The 16,353-nt window shown below is 44.3% G+C and overlaps 1 protein-coding gene across 4 annotated transcripts in view; it reads left to right on the top strand.

Annotated features, from left to right (window-relative positions):
* Window positions 1-16,353, top strand: part of LOC141096881 (ethanolaminephosphotransferase 1-like) — a 90,562-nt gene that overhangs the window by 41,229 nt on the left and 32,980 nt on the right. For 2 of the 4 annotated variants that reach the window (XM_073583749.1, XM_073583748.1), the window contains exons 2-5: window positions 2,380-2,573; window positions 7,758-7,965; window positions 11,198-11,266; window positions 12,632-12,740. In XM_073583749.1, the coding sequence (XP_073439850.1) occupies window positions 2,380-2,573; window positions 7,758-7,965; window positions 11,198-11,266; window positions 12,632-12,740 (580 nt within the window). The remainder of the gene's footprint in view (window positions 1-2,379; window positions 2,574-7,757; window positions 7,966-11,197; window positions 11,267-12,631; window positions 12,741-16,353) is intronic. The other 2 variants (XM_073583751.1, XM_073583750.1) reach the window with 1 other exon arrangement.

Raw genomic sequence — 16,353 nt, 5'->3', positions numbered from 1 at the left:
CAGTTTATTCCGCACTTTTCCTCTCTGACCGCTCCCATCTCTGCTTTGATCCGAAAGGGAGCCGATCCTCACCACTGGCCTCCTGAGGCCGAGAACGCCTTCCGAACCTTGAGGCAAGCCTTTGCCACAGCCCCAGTGCTACATCGTCCAGAGGCGATCAAACCATTCACCCTAGAGGTAGACGCTTTTGCCACCGGAGCCGGTGCGGTTCTCTCCCAGAGATCTCCTTCCGGTCGCTTGGTGTCCTGCGGCTTCTTCTCCAAGACATTCTCCCCTGCGGAGAGAAACTATACCATCGGGGACAGAGAGCTGCTTGCCATTAAGCCTTGGAAGAGTGGCGGTATCTTCTGGAGGGAGCGGTACACCCACTCCAGATCTACACCGACCACAAGAATCTAGCCTACATTCAATCAGCACAAAGGCTTAATCCCCGGCAGGCCCGATGGTCATTATTCTTTAACCGGTTCGATTTTGAGCTCCATTTCCGTCCGGGTGATAAGAATCTCAAAGCGGATGCCCTGTCTCGATCCTTTCTGGTCACCGACAACGAGGAGGAGCCTTCACACATTGTGGAGCCAAGCAAGCTCATCGTAGTCGCGCCTGTTAACCTGACTTCCTTGCCCCCCGGCAAGACTTTTGCCCAAGATGATGACAGGAGGCGAGTTCTACATTGGGGTCATGCTACCAAGTTAGCGGGTCATGCCGGCCTCAAGAAAACACTCTCCCTCATCTCTCGTTTTTATTGGTGGCCTTCTTTGTCTCAAGATGTCCGAAGTTTCATCCTCTCCTGCCCATCGTGTGCCAAGAACAAGGTCCCACGTCAGCCACCCTCCAGTTTTCTGCATCCACTTCCGGTTCCCTCGGCTCCGTGGCAGCATATCGCGATGGATTTTATTACGGATCTACCTCATTCCTCAGGTCACACGGTCATTCTGGTGGTCGTGGACCGCTTCTCCAAGATGGCCCACTTCATCCCACTGCCCGGTCTACCTTCTGCTCCTGACCTGGCGAGAATTTTTATATCTCATGTCTTCCGGATTCATGGCTTCCCCAAGCACATTGTCTCGGACAGAGGGGTTCAGTTTACCTCGTGTTTCTGGAGGGCTCTATGCAAGCTGATGGAAGTAACGTTGGACTTTTCCTCCACTTATCACCCTCAGTCCAACGGTCAAGCGGAACGCACGAACCAGATCCTCGTAGCATACCTCCGACATTTTTCCAACGCCCATCAGAACAATTGGTCCAACTTGCTCCCTTGGGCCGAATTCGCTTACAACAACCATACCAGCGAATCCTCCGCCAAGTCGCCTTTCTTTACGGTCTACGGTCAACATCCTGGTATACCTCTGCCGGTACTCCCGACCTCGGGTGTGCCGGCGGCCGATCTTCTGACGGAGGAGTTCTCCAGGGTCTGGCAGGAGACCAAAACTGCACTTAAGCGAGCACGAGACGGGTTCAAGAGGCACGCCGATAAGAAATGCCTGGATTCTCCGCTGTACCACCCTGGGGATAAAGTTTGGCTATCCTCAAAATTTGTTCGTCTCAAAATTCCCTCCTACAAACTAGGTCCCCGCTACATCGGTCCCTTTGAGGTTCTAGCCCGTATCAATGACGTTGCCTACAAACTAAAACTCCCCGCTTCACTGCGGATTCCTAACTCATTTCACGTTTCCCTCTTAAAACCGGTCATACTCAACCAGTTTCATGCTTCTACTGGCAGCACTCCCGCGCCCGTGTCCGCACAGGATGTCTTTGAGGTTAAGGAAATTCTTGCTATGAAACGATCTAGAGGTAAAACTTTCTTTTTAATTGACTGGAAAGGTTTTGGCCCTGAGGAGAGATCCTGGGAACCCCGGGAGAACATTCAAGCCCCCCAGATTTTAGTTAAGTTTCTCTCCGGCCGTGGGAAGAGGGGGTGTAAAAGGGGGGGTACTGTCACGCTTACCGTCTCCGCCGGCTCCACGCTCACCGCCCCTGCCTCGTGCTCGGCTCCTGCTGCCGCCTCTCTGTCGGATCCCGCGTCGCCCGTGGCCTCCGGGAGCGCCCGCCGCCTCCGGCGTGCTCCCGCGGCGGGCGCGCGCTCGCCTGCACTCCTGTCCTCTGCCCCGCGCTCTGTCCCGGCGTTCTGCCCGGGGCGCATGCGCGCCTTGCGCTCCAGATCCCAGTACAGGCCAAGCCAGGCCTTCTCTCCGCCTTCCTGACCCTGCTGACCTGACCCGGAACTCCTGTCTCTATAAGAGGCAGCCTCTGCCTCCAGATCACCGCCTGATCGTCACTTGTCTCTTACTGTGACTCTGGCCCCAGCCTGCCTGCCATTTCCTGCTGCTCCTTCCCTTTCCTCGTGCACTCTGTTTAACCTGGTCCTTGTGTTCCTCCCAGTGCCCGCCATCTCGTGTCCGTGTCCAGCCTGTGCCTGCGTCTGACCCGTGTCTTGCCGTTCCTGCCTTGCCTACCTGTATCCTTCAGCCTCCGTTCCTGGCTTCCAGTCCTGCCGGTTCCGGTCCAGCTCATTCTTCTGCCTGCCTGCTGCATCTCCTGTTGTGCCCCTCCGTCCTCGGGTACCAGCTGCCGTGGTGAGTAGTTTCCCCTGGGCCTGTCCCTAACGCTCCCTGTATAGGGGGTGGTCCACCTGGTCCGCTCGCCCAGGGGAGGTTCGCTTGCCGCGGTCCAGTGGGTTCACCCTTGGGAACCATCACACAAAGGTTTTACTTATACTATTTATTGATCATAATGTAGAGAGTAATTCATTGTTTACAATGCCATAACTTAGTATTTTGTAGCAAAACCTCTTGATTTAATTACTGCATCACACCAAAAGGCATTAAAGCAACTCGGGTATTCAATATATCCTGAGGAATCTTGCTCCATTACATTTGCAAACCTGCAAACAATTCATCTTTATTGCTATGGGTATGGGCCCCAACTCGTCACCCTAACTCATCCCACAGGTGCTATATAGGGTATAAATCAAGTGATTGGTTTGGCCATTGCAACTGGTGAACATTTTTCTTTGCTAACCAATTTTTGACTAAATTGGATGTGTGCTTAGGACCATTGTCTTGCTGTAATTTCCAGCCCCTGCCTACTTTCGTTTTACCATGTAGCAGCATTACCATCCAGTATTTCCTTGTACATGGTAGCATTCATATTTCCATCAATTCTACTAAGCAGAGGGCCAATGGCAAATGCAGAAAAGCAGACCCAAACCATGACATTGCCACCACCATGTTTGATAACATGGATTGACAGGTCTCTGTTTGTACGTGCATGTAGGCAGAAACCTGTCAATCCAGGACAGCAGGCGGGACGGCTTGTAAAGTATGCTTTTTTCTGAAATGCCGTAGAATTTCACAGTCAGACATACCTGACTGAGATAAAACAGCCAGTGCTTGATACATGCTGCCCACAGAATGGACAGTATGTATCAGCTGACATGTTCAGGTGGATTCATAACTGGATTTGTGTTCGGACCCAAAGAGTGGTCGTAAATGGCTGTACATCCAGTTGGAAGAATGTCTCAAGTGGGGTTACCACAGGGCTCTGTTCTGGGCCCTGTATTGTTCAACAGCTTTATCAATGACTAGCTGAAGAGCCCGGCGTTGCCTGGGTATAGTAACCAACTGTGGTTAGTTATATTATAATGATTATATTGCACATAAAAACATTTCACATCATATATTCAACACTACAGATTTGCAACACAAATTAACTAAACGATTACCCAAGTATTGATAGTATTTTATTTTCAACTCATTCAAGAGCCTTTTGATAAACAACATGTTTGGTTTTTCCTTTCGGTGCAAAGATGAACAGATTTTTGGCAGTTCCAACTCTTGAACAGATCACGTAAAGTAGACCATGAGAAAAGCATGGAGGTTGCAAATCGATCCCTATTACTTTCAAGGACTGTCCCTGAGCATTGTTAATGGACATTGCAAATAGCAGTTGAACTGGAAAATGGAGGCATTTAAAATCAAAAAACAAATCAGATGGAATGAGTGGAATTCTTGGAATGAAAATGTCCTCTCCTTTGGCACATCCTGTTTCTGAGCTGTGTATCTAACCCTATCCTGTGTGATACCGTCTGCTGAGCCGTGTATCTAATCCTATCCTGTGTGATACTGACAGCTGAGCCGTGTATCTAATCCTATCCTTTCCGATACTGACTGCTGAGCCGTGTATCTATTCCTATCCTGTGTGATACTGACTGCTGAGCTGTGTATCTAATCCTATCCTGTGTGATACTGACTGCTGAGCCATGTGTCTAATTCTCTCCTGTGTGATACTGACTGCTGAGCCGTGTATCTAATCCTATCCTGTGTGATACTGGGATCCCCCTGTAGTCTGTGTCAGAGTGTGGTCTGTGGTGGCACGGTAATAAATTGTGTTATTTCCAGCTTTACAGAAGGACGATAACACCGTAGAAATGATAAGAATAATAGGCCTCAGTTACTACAACTGTCTACAAAGAAAACTGTTGCTGATAGCAACCAATCACAGCTCATTTTTCATCTTTTAAATAGCTCTGGGACAGCATGGCGAGTTTTGAGTGGAGACTTTTGTGTTTCGACTTTTATGTGGTGAGGTTGGTGTATGTGTGGTGAAATGTGTGCTGAAGGTGGTATATGTGTTGAAGCACGTGGTAGTGTGTGTCGCATTTTGTGTTTGTGTTCATATCCCCGTGTGTCGTGAGTATCCCATATCAGGGCCCCACCTTAGCAACTGTACGGTATATACTCTTTGGTGCCATCGCTCCCATTCTTTAAGTCCCCCTTGTTCACATGTGGCAGCTGTCAATTTTCCTCCAACACTTTTCCTTTCACTTTTTCCCCATTATGTAGGTAGGGGCAAAATTGTTTGGTGAATTGGAACGTGCGGGGTTAAAATTTTGCCTCACAACATAGCCTATAACGCTCTCAGGGGCCAAACGTGTGACTGTGAAAAATTTTGTGGCTGTAGCTACGACGGTGCAGATGCCAATCCCAGACATACACACATACATACATACATACAAACATACACACACACATTCAGCTTTATATATTAGATTTAGATGAAGGAATTGTGGGTACACTGATTAAATTTGCTGATGACACAAAGCTAGGAGGGATTGCTAATACTAGAGAAGAGAGAGAGAGGATTCAAAAAGATATAAATAAACTGGAGCAGTGGGCAGCAACTAGCAGAATGTTTTTTTTTAACAGGGAAAAATGCAAAGTAATACATCTGAGCAATAAAAATTATAAAAGCACATACAGAATGGGAGGAATAGGGCTAAGCAACAGCACATGTGAAAAAGACTTGAGTATACTAATAGATCATAAACTAAACATGAGTCAACAGTGTGATTCAGCAGTAAAAAAGGCAAATATAATTCTGGGATGTATGAACAGAAGCATACAGTATAGATCACGTGAAGTAATTATCCCCCTCTACTCCTCTTTGGTCAGACCTCATCTGGAATACTGTTTCCAGTTTTGGGCACCACATTTTAACTCCTTTCTGCCATGAAACATACTATCCTGTCCATGTGATCTGGGCCTATTTGACCATGGACGGGATAGTACGTCTCAGCGATTGGCCGCGCACATGGGTTCCAGGAGCTGTCACAGACTGCTTCCAACACTTTAACCCTGGAATACTGCAATCAAAACGCGATCGCAGCATTCCGGGAGTAGGCAGAGGGCTGACAGCCCCTCTGCCTTTGGATCGGAGACCCCGCGGCATGACGCGAGGTCCCGATTCCATGGCAACCTGATGTCGTCATGACGACATTCGGGTTACCAGAGCTGAGAAACTTCCTGTCATGCGCAGTGCTTGTCAGGAAGTCTCTCAGGTCAGTGTGCACAGATTGCAGCGCTGACATCTTCTGTAGCATGCAGATGCTGCTTCATCTGCATACTATAGAAGCGATCAGCCTGCAAAAAATGAGTGTCCCATAGTGGGACAAAGTGTAAAAGTTAGAATGAAATAAAAAATTATTTTAAATAATTGTAAAAATATTTAAAAAAAAATAAAATAAAAAAATCGATATTTATTCTATTACTAAATAAATATTTGAATGAAGAAAAACAAATCTAAACAATAAAAGTATACATATTTGGTATCACCGCGTCCATAACGACCAAACCTATAAAACTGTCCGATGAGTTAACCCCTTTAGTGAACAACATAAAAAAAAAACCAAGGCAAAAAACAATGCTTTATCATCATACCGCCAAACAAAAAGTGGAATAACACGCGATCAAAAAGACAGATATAAATAAACATGGTACCACTGAAAACGTAATCTTGTCCGTCCAAAAATCGAGCCGCCATACAACATCATCAGCAAAAGAATAACAAAGTTATAGCCATCAGAATAAAGCGATGCAAAAACAATTATTTTTTCTATAAAATAGTTTTTATTATATAAAAGAGCCAAAACATAAAAAAAGATATAAATGAGGTATTGCTGTCATCGTACTGACCCAAAGAATGAAATTGCATTATCAATTTTACCATACACTGCATATATGGGATATCAGCGTACTCAGGACAAATTGTACAACAACTTTTGGGGTCAAATTTCTCCTGTTACCCTTGGGAAAATAAAAAAATTGGCGCGAAAAGATAACTTTTGTAAAAAAAATATGAATTTTTATTTTTATGGCTCTACATTATAAACTTCTGTGAAGCACTTGGGGGTTCAAAGTGCTCACCACACATCTAGATAAGTTCCTTAGGGGGTCTAGTTTCCAAAATGGAGTCACTTATGAGGGGTTTCCACTGTTTAGGCACATCAGGGGCTCTCCAAACGCGACATGACGTCCGATCTCAATTCCAGCCAATTTTACATTGAAAAGTCAAACGGCGCTCCTACCCTTTCGAGCTCTGCGATGCGCCCAAACAGTGGTTTACCTGCATATATGGGGTATCAGCATACTCAGGACAAGTTGTACAACTTTTGGTGTCCAATTTCTCCTGTTACCCTTGGTAAAATAAAAGAAAATTTGGATCTGAAGAAAAAATTTTGTAAAAAAAAGTTAAATGTTCAATTTTTTTTTAAATATTCCAAAAATTCCTGTGAAACACCTGAAGGGTTAATAAACTTCTTGAATGTGGTTTTGAACACCTCCAGGGGTGCAATTTTTAGAATGGTGACACTTTTGGGTATTTTCTATCATATAGACCCCTCAAAGTGACTACAAATGTGATGTGGTCCCTAAAAGAAAATGGTGTTGTAAAAATGAGAAATGCTGTTTAAATTTTTACCCTTTTAACTTCCTAACAAAAAAAAATATTGGCTCCAAAATTGTGCTGATGTAAAGTAACCATGGGAGAAATGTTACTTATTAAGTATTTTATGTGACATATCTCTGTGATTTAAGGGCATGAAAATTCAAAGTTGGAAAATTGCAAAATTTCCATTTTTTTTTCACAAATAAACGTAAGTTATATCAAAGAAATGTTACCGCTGTCAAGAAGTACAATATGTCACAAGAAAACACTGTCAGAATCACTGGGATACATGGAAGTGTTCCAGAGTTATTACCTCATAAAGGGACAGTGGTCAGCATTGTAAAAATTGCCCTGGTTATTAACATGCAAACCACCCATGGCGGTAAAGAGGTTAAAAAAAGACATCAACAAACTGGAGCAAGTTCAGAGAAGAGCGGTCTGCAAACTATGAAGTACGGTTACAGGATTTGGGAATGTTTAGCTTGCAAAAAAGAAGATTAATGTTAATTTCCTGAAATTCATTGTTGTTTTTCCAGCACACATACCTATCTGACCTTTTCCGGCGCTGGCGCACTGCAGTACTTTGATCTGCCCTCAACAGGGCAGATAAGTACGCCTGCGCAGGAGGGTAATGCCGGGGAGCGAGGTAGCAAGCAGGAGGGCGGCATCTCAAGAAGAAAGGAGGCGCCGGACCCGGACCTGCAACACTTATCGGACCGGACGGCACCGGACCGCCCCCCCCAGGTGAGTATAATAAAACTTATTTTTCTCATCTTTCAGGTCGGACCGGGGGCTTATCTACAGCATTGTACAGCAGTGACCATATCTTATATCGGCAAAAACTGCTGACAGGTTCCCTTTAATTACCTTTTATTTATGGCCCAAAGCTAAATAACACCCATTAGGTTAAACTTTTCACTACAATCCTGTATGAAATCCTTGAAGGACATAATTTTGATACATCACACTCATTGCAATCCTACAATAGTGCCAGTGTAGGAGGAGGGTCAACCGCTGAGTGTCCGGGCCGGAACCAAGGGGACCGTCATCTAGGTTTCTAGGGGGTCTGTTTCCCGGGAGCCGAGTTAGGGGACAGACCGCTGAGACTTCCAGGACTGTTGGGGGAGCAGCCTATATAAAAGGGCGGGGAACGCCAGTCAGAGTGAGTCAGCAGAACAGGAGAGAAGGAGCAGGAGACCGTGGGGACGCCAGGTAGCCAGAGCCTCCAGCAGTAACCAGAGAGGATGACCACGACAGAAGGGAGACTCTCGGTGGACCGCAGGGAGACGGCGCCAAGCCGACTGACAGAAGACTGCCGCTTCTCTGCCACCCGCGGCCGTTGCCGCCTCAATCCAGTCCGCAGATGCGGCCTGCCTGCAGCCACCCACGGCCGTTGCCGCCTCGCTCCAGCCCGCGACTGCGGCCTGCCCGCAGCCACCCGCGGCTGTTGCCACCTCACTCCAGTCCGCGGCTGAGGCCTGGGCTGCCCGAAGCCACCCACGGCAGTTGCCCCTCCACTCCCGTCCGTGGCTGTGGCTTGTCCACTGCCGCCCTCAGCCACCGCCACCCCACTCCAGTCCGTGGTAGGGGCCGGGCAGTCACCCTCTGCGGGTCCCCTAGTGCAGCCGTTGGCTGCACCGGTGGCCTACCAACCGCCACTCAGCACCGCCGCTGCCCTCCCCTGTCCAGGGGCTGTGGACTTCACTCTCCCACTCCCAGGCGGTATCTCACTGCCTCCGCTAGGGGGACATTCCGCCAAAGAACTCTTCTAGGGCCTGTTGTGCCCCTGCTTCATCTGGGTGTTGGAACGTCCCTGAAGACTACGCCAGATCCTCAGCAGCTGGGCCCAGCGGCTGCGACGCCGGAGCACCACCGAACGATATGCCGAGGGACGTCAGGACGGCTAAGTGACACATAATAACTAAGGACCTGTAGACGGCCATACCGCTGGCCTATAGTGACCGGCCTTTGTTGGAGTAGTCGTGTTCTCATAATCAGTGTTTTCTTGTATTTGGTCCCTGTGAGGACAATTGCTGTTATTTTGTTTGGTTGCTTAGGATAGCGCTACCGGCATCTATCTATAAAAGTTACTGCCTAAAGTTTTATCCGTCTCGCATCACGTCACTGCATCCCGCATACCTGCCTTGACCACACCTGTTCTGCTGTGCGTCCTTGTATTGCATAGAGACTGAATCTGGTTTATACAGTTGTGGCCAAAAGTATTGACACCCCTGCAATTCTGTCAGATAATACTCAGTTTCTTCCTGTAAATGATTGCAAACACAAATTCTTTGGTATTATTATCTTCATTTAATTTGTCTTAAATGAAAAAACACAAAAGAGAATGAAGCAAAAAGCAAAACATTGATCATTTCACACAATACTCCAAAAATGGTCCAGACAAAAGTATTGGCACCCTCAGCCTAATACTTGGGTGCACAACCTTTAGCCAAAATAACTGCGACCAACCGCTTCCGGTAACCATCAATGAGTTTCTTACAATGCTCTGCTGGGATTTTAGACCATTCTTCTTTGGCAAACTGCTCCAGATCCCTGATATTTGAAGGGTGCCTTCTCCAAACTGCCATTTTGAGATATCTCCACAGGTGTTCTATGGGATTCAGGTCTGGAATCATTGCTGGCCACCTTAGAAGTCTCCAGTGCTTTCTCTCAAACCATTTTCTAGTGCTTTTTGAAGTGTGTTTTGGGTCATTGTCCTGCTGGAAGACCCATGACCTCTGAGGGAGACCCAGCTTTCCCACACTGGGCCCTACATTATGCTACAAAATTTGTTGGTACTCTTCTGACTTCATAATGCCATGCACACGGTCAAGCAGTCCTGTGCCAGAGGCAGCAAAGCAACCCGAAAACATTAGGGAACCTCCGCCATGTTTGACTGTAGGGACTGTGTTCTTTTCTTTGAATGCCTCTTTTTTTCTCCTGTAAACTCTATGTTGATGCCTTTGCCCAAAAAGCTCTGCTTTTGTCTCATCTGACCAGATAACATTCTTCCAAAACGTTTTAGGCTTTTTCAGGTAAGTTTTGGCAAACTCCAGCCTGGCTTTTTTATGTCTCGGGGTAAGAAGTGGGGTCTTCCTGGGTCTCCTACGATACAGTCCCTTTTCATTCAGACGCCGATGGATAGTACGGGTTGACACTGTTGTACCCTCGGACTGCAGGGCAGCTTGAACTTGTTTGGATGTTAGTGGAGGTTCTTTATCCAACATCCGCACAATCTTGCGTTGAAATCTCTTGTCAATTTTTCTTTTCTGTCCACATCTAGGGAGCTTAGCCACAGTGCCATGGGCTTTAAACTTCTTGATGACACTGCGCACGGTAGACACAGGAACATTCAGATCTTTGTAGATGGACTTGTAGCCTTGAGATTGCTCATGCTTTCTCACAATTTGGTTTCTCAAGTCCTCAGACAGTTCTTTGGTCTTCTTTCTTTTCTCCATGCTCAATGTGGTACACACAAGGACACAGGACAGAGGTTGAGTCAACTTTAATCCATGTCAACTGGCTGCAAGTGTGATTTAGTTATTGCCAACACCTGTTAGGTGCCACAGGTAAGTTACAGGTGCTGTTAATTACACATATTAGAGAAGCATCACATGATTTTTCGAACAGTGCCAATTCTTTTGTCCACCCTCTTTTTTATGTTTGGTGTGGAATTATATCCAATTTCGCTTTAGGACAATTCTTTTTGTGTTTTTTCATTTAAGACAAATTAAATGAAGATAATAATACCAAAGAATTTGTGTTTGCAATCATTTACAGGAAGAAACTGAGTATTATCTGACAGAATTGCAGGGGTGTCAATGCTTTTGGCCACAACTGTATATTTTTATATTCTTGTCTATGTAACATCCCCTTTACAATTATGTACAATATAAAAAAATTCTATTGTTCTTAATATTTCCTGACATTTGGAATCTGAAAGTTGTTTGTTTTGTTTTTTTTTTGTTTATTTCAGTATAGTGCAGTGGACACAAATCCTTTATCTGTATATATCATGCAACATGTATGGAACAAAGTTGTACAGGTAAGATTCAGTTAGCTTGTTCTTTTTCTTCTGCATTTCATTATGTATATTTACTCTCTGGACTTTTAGTGTTAACTGCTAAGATATTGACCAAACTCGTGCCAATAAATTACATTTTTTTTATTTGTTTGTTAAACATCTGTCACAGTGATCTTATCTCCACTCTTAAATAGATTTGTGCAGAAACTGTTGCAAATGTGTTGAAATTTTATAGTTAATATCTTGACAAAATAGGCGCTTCAATACATCAGCATACATGGGAATTATGTGTTTACTACGCCCAGTGTCCAAAATAGTGTTATACTAAACCTCCTCACTGGAACTAAAAGGTGACTATACACTACTCCTATATATTCTTCATGCTGGTGTCATCTTTGAACCAATGTTAGTGGAAGAGGCAGTGTGTGTAAAATTAAGGATGGCGGAGTAAAAATACAAAAGAAATATTTTGTAACTTTGTAGTACCAAGGTGGAGTGTGGCTTTAACGGTATATCTCCACGTTCCGAATTGGCAACGCTTTGAACGCAGCGGATACTCGCCCCACCCAACGTGCTGCCCCTGAGTGTCTCCGCAAGATAAATAGACATGCTGCAGTCTATAAAGACGCGCCACATGTCCGGTTACGCAGGTCTGCCACCTACGTGTTTGCATGCATAGTGGAGATGGGATTTCATAAAATCCCCTCCATTATGCTGTAACATATGGACGCTGTGGATTGGACGCTGCGGCTGTACGCAGCGTCCAATCCACAGCAAATACTGAACGTGGAAACATACCCTAAATGGAACCTGTCACCAGGTTTTTCCCATATAAAGTACTGCCAGCATCTGTACACCCTTATATACAGCGTTCTAGTATGCTGTATATAATGCGCTGTTCATAACACGAACGAGACCTTTTATTATTCTCTCCTACTCCACGGTCCGGTCCGATTGGCATCTCTGGTCTTGATCCAGCACCACCTCTTTTCTTGCGATCGCCATCTCCGTTCTTCTTTCATGTGAATGATGTGTCTTGTGGTGTGCATGCAATGCTCTTTGCCCTTTCCCCTGCACATGCACATTATATGAGGGCAGAGAGAAGTAGACCTGCACAGGAGCATGATGATGGACACCGCGTGGATGACGCAGGACGCGACTTCCACATGAAGGAAGAAGGGGGACGGCGATTGCAAGAAGAGGTGCTGAATCAAGACTAACGACAATGACCAACCATGTCCTGTAGATAAATTTTACAGAAAGCTGCTATTCGGAAGCAGTATGTCTTCTGCTGTCACAAGGCTTACCAGATCAGCATTTCATGTACATGAATATGTTGTTCTTGTACAACAGTATCTACATTAATATTCTCTTTTTTTTTGTCAGGTAGTGCCACTTTGGATTGCTCCAAATCTGTTAACTTTTTCTGGATTTTTGATCATTGTAATAAATTATTTGTTATTGTCCTGTTATGATTGGGACTATTCAGCATCAGGTAAGGTTAACGACATTTAAATGTTACAGCAATTTTTCAGCATGTTGGTTTTTTAGTGCACAACATTTTAAACTTTCATCATATAAATGTGATGAATCACAGAATATACAGTGGGGAAAATAAGGATTTGATACACTGATGATTTTGCAAGTGTTCCCACCAATAAAGAATGGAGAGGTTAATTTTTATCGTAGGTATACTTCAACTGTGAGAGACAGAAAGTAAAAAAAATCCATAAATTCCCATTTTACGATTTCTACATAATTAATTTGCATTTTATTGCATGGAATAAGTATTTAATACAATAGAAAAACATAACTTAATATTTGGTACAGAAACCTTTGCTTGCAATTATAGAGGTCAAACATTTCCTGTAGTTCTTGACCAAGTTTGCATAAAGTGAAGCAGAGATTTTGGTCCACTCCTCCATACAGATCTTCTCCAGATCTTTCAGGTTTCTAGACTGCTGCTGGGCAACATTGAGTCCTAAGATTTTCTATTGGGTTCAGGTCTGGAGACTGGCTAGGCCACTCTGTGTCCTTGAAATGCTTCTTACGGGGCCACTCTTTAGTTGCCCTGGCTGTGTGTTTCAGTTCATTGTCATGCTATAAGACCCAGCCACGACCCATCTTCATTGCTCTTACTGAGGGAAGTATTGGGCAAAATATTGTGATTTATGACCCCATCCATCCTCCCTTCAATACAGTGCAGTTGTCCTGTCCCCTTTGCAGTAAATCACCTCCAAAGTGTGATGTTTCCCCCACCATGTTTCACGGTTGAGACGGTATTCTTGGGGCTGTACTTATCCTTCTTCTTCCTCCAAACACGGCAAGTGGAGTTCATACCAAAAAGTTCTATTTCGGTCTCCTCTGACCACATGACATTCTTCCATGCCTCCTCTGGATCATCCAGATGGTCATTGGTGAACTTCAAATGGGCCTGGGCATGTGCTGGTGTGAGCAGGGGGAACTTGCATGCCCAGCAGGATTTTAATCCATGACAATGTATAGTGTTACTAACGGTAATGTTTGAGAATGTGCTCCTAGCTCTCTTCAGGTCATTGACCAGGTCCTTTTGTGTAGTTCTGGGCTGATTCCTGTCCTTTCTCAGAATCCTCCTTACCACACGACGTGAGATCCTGCATGGAGCCCCAGACCGAGGAAGATTGACAGTCATCTTGTGTTTCTTCCATTTTCTAATAATTGTGCCAGCAGTTTTTGCCTTCTCACCAAGCTGCTTGCTTATTGTCAAATAGCCCATCCCAGCCTTGTGCAGGTCTATAATTTTGTTCCTGGAGTCCTTAGACAGCTCTTTGGTTTTGGCCATGGTGGAGAGGTTGGCGTGTGATTGAGTGTGTGAACTCTATACAGGCAACGAGTTCAAACAGGTACAATTAATAGAAGTAATGAGGGCAGAGTAGCAGGACTTCTTAAAGAAAAACTAACAGGTCTGTGGGAGCCAGGATTCCTGCTGGTTGGTAGGTGATCAAATACTTATTTCATGCAATAAAATGCAATTTAATTATTTAAAAATCATACAATGTGATTTTCTGGTTTTTATTTTTAGATTCTGTATCTCACATTTGAAGTGTCAAAAAATTACAGATCTCTCCATTCTTTGTAGTTTGGAAAACTTGCAAAATTGGCAGTGTATGAAATAATTTTTTTCTCCACTGTACATGCATCATATAAATCACTTAAATATAAATATAAAATATATAAATATGTATGTTATATATCATATAAATTTGAATTACATAAATATGATAAACGTACTTCCCATACAGTTGTCTAGGCCACTAGCAATATACTAACACATATACTCTACATTAGCAATTTGCATGTACGGTAGTTACAGTATAGGGCAGTAAGTTATACATACATACAGCTGTGGTATTAGGTTTATTTTCAGCACAGAAGTGGTAATGTATGTGTTTCATTGCAGAGATTATAGAATTGAAGGTGAAAAAGGTGATAGGAAAATAAATTTCTTAGGGTTCCCTATACGCAATCACACATCCTCCTCTCCTCCGACATCTGCCAATTCCCTCCGTTCCCTTCTCCTCCACTTACTACTGGCTAGCTGCAAACATCTTTATGTCTGTAGCCTGTTAGACATCACAGTGAGTGCGTCAGGCGGTGCAACGACATCACTTCAATACCACCACTGCGATTTGCATACATGCAGTTACATGCCGACTAGACGTGCGCAGCCTCGTTCAATAAAAGGAACTTGAGAGAGGCAGGACACGTCTAGTCAGAATGTGGTTGAAAGTATGTAAATCACATATTTGCGGTCATATGACCCCACGCTTCCAGCACCGAAAATTCCTGACAGCACACACTGTACGCACCATGAGTATTCACAAGTCTGCAGTGTCATATAGCCCTGTGTTCCCAGGGGGCTGTGCCCTGGGATCTTGCACTTGCACTTTTTTATGGGTAAGCTTCATTGACTGAGATTGAATTGTGAACATGTATTTTGCTGGCATATTCTTATGGTTGTTAGCATTATGGGATTCATATGGTTGGTGAGTCACTTTGTATGTACATGCACTTTATTGTTGTTTCTTGGCCAGCACATACATTTGTGGGGCTCATATAAGTTGTGAATTGGGCTAATAGGCATACTGAATTATATTCCCCTTTCTCTGATTGGCCATTAATGCTGGTCTGTGCCCTATAACTGAGGCCTTCTCTTTACCTATATACAGTTGTGCCCAAACGTTTACATACCCTGGCAAAAATTTTGCTTTCTTGGCCTTTTTACAGAAAATATGAATGATAACACCAAAACTTTTTCTCCACTCATGGTTAGTGGTTGGGTGAAGCCATTTATTGTCAAACTACTGTGTTTTTTCTTTTTAAATCATAATAACAACCCCAAAAAAATCCAAATGACCCTGATCAGAAGTTCACATACCCCATTTCTTAATTCCGTGTATTGCCCCTTCTAACACCAATGAGGGGCACTAACCATGAGCGGAGCAAAAGTTTTGGTGTTATCATTCATATTCTCTGAAAAAAAGCCAAGAAAACAAAAATTCTGTCTGGGTATTTAAACTTCTGAGCACAACTGTATTTCCTTAACAAGGTGATTCTGTATCTTCTTTATGTTAATCTCGCTTTTATTATGGTGCTTGAACCTCTAGGTTCAAGCAACTTATTGTAATCCGATTTCTTATATTTTATTATCATAGTGCTTTGAAAAAAACACTATATTGTAATCCGAACGCTGCTAACTTATTCTTATTATTCAGTTGATTTCCGCAAATAATGCGACCCGAACCGCTACATGCACAGACTCCGTTGAGGTGTCGTTTCGAAGCCAGCGTCCACGAGTGGTGTGCTAAGTATTTTTCGTGTCGATCGGATTTGTAGTTTTTGCAGAATTTGCGTTAGAAATTTTTTTTTTCCGGCATTGGAATGCATTGTCTCAATGCTTTTCAATGGGGAAATGTTGCCACAGACAAAACGTGCCCTGAGGCGATTGAAATGGCAGTTAAGCTCATTGATATGTGCAGGCAGACCCAGTTACTATGCCAACGCCTACGAACTTCACATGACGCCCCCAGGACACAGATTCTGGCAGATAATATCAGCTCTTAAAGCGA

This window comes from Dendrobates tinctorius, unplaced genomic scaffold (genome assembly GCF_039654945.1).
Source record: "Dendrobates tinctorius isolate UK_male_01 unplaced genomic scaffold, ASM3965494v1 ptg000081l, whole genome shotgun sequence".
Lineage (NCBI taxonomy): Eukaryota > Metazoa > Chordata > Amphibia > Anura > Dendrobatidae > Dendrobates > Dendrobates tinctorius.
Note: the sequence above shows the minus strand (reverse complement) of the source record. Positions and strands in the feature narration are given on the sequence as shown.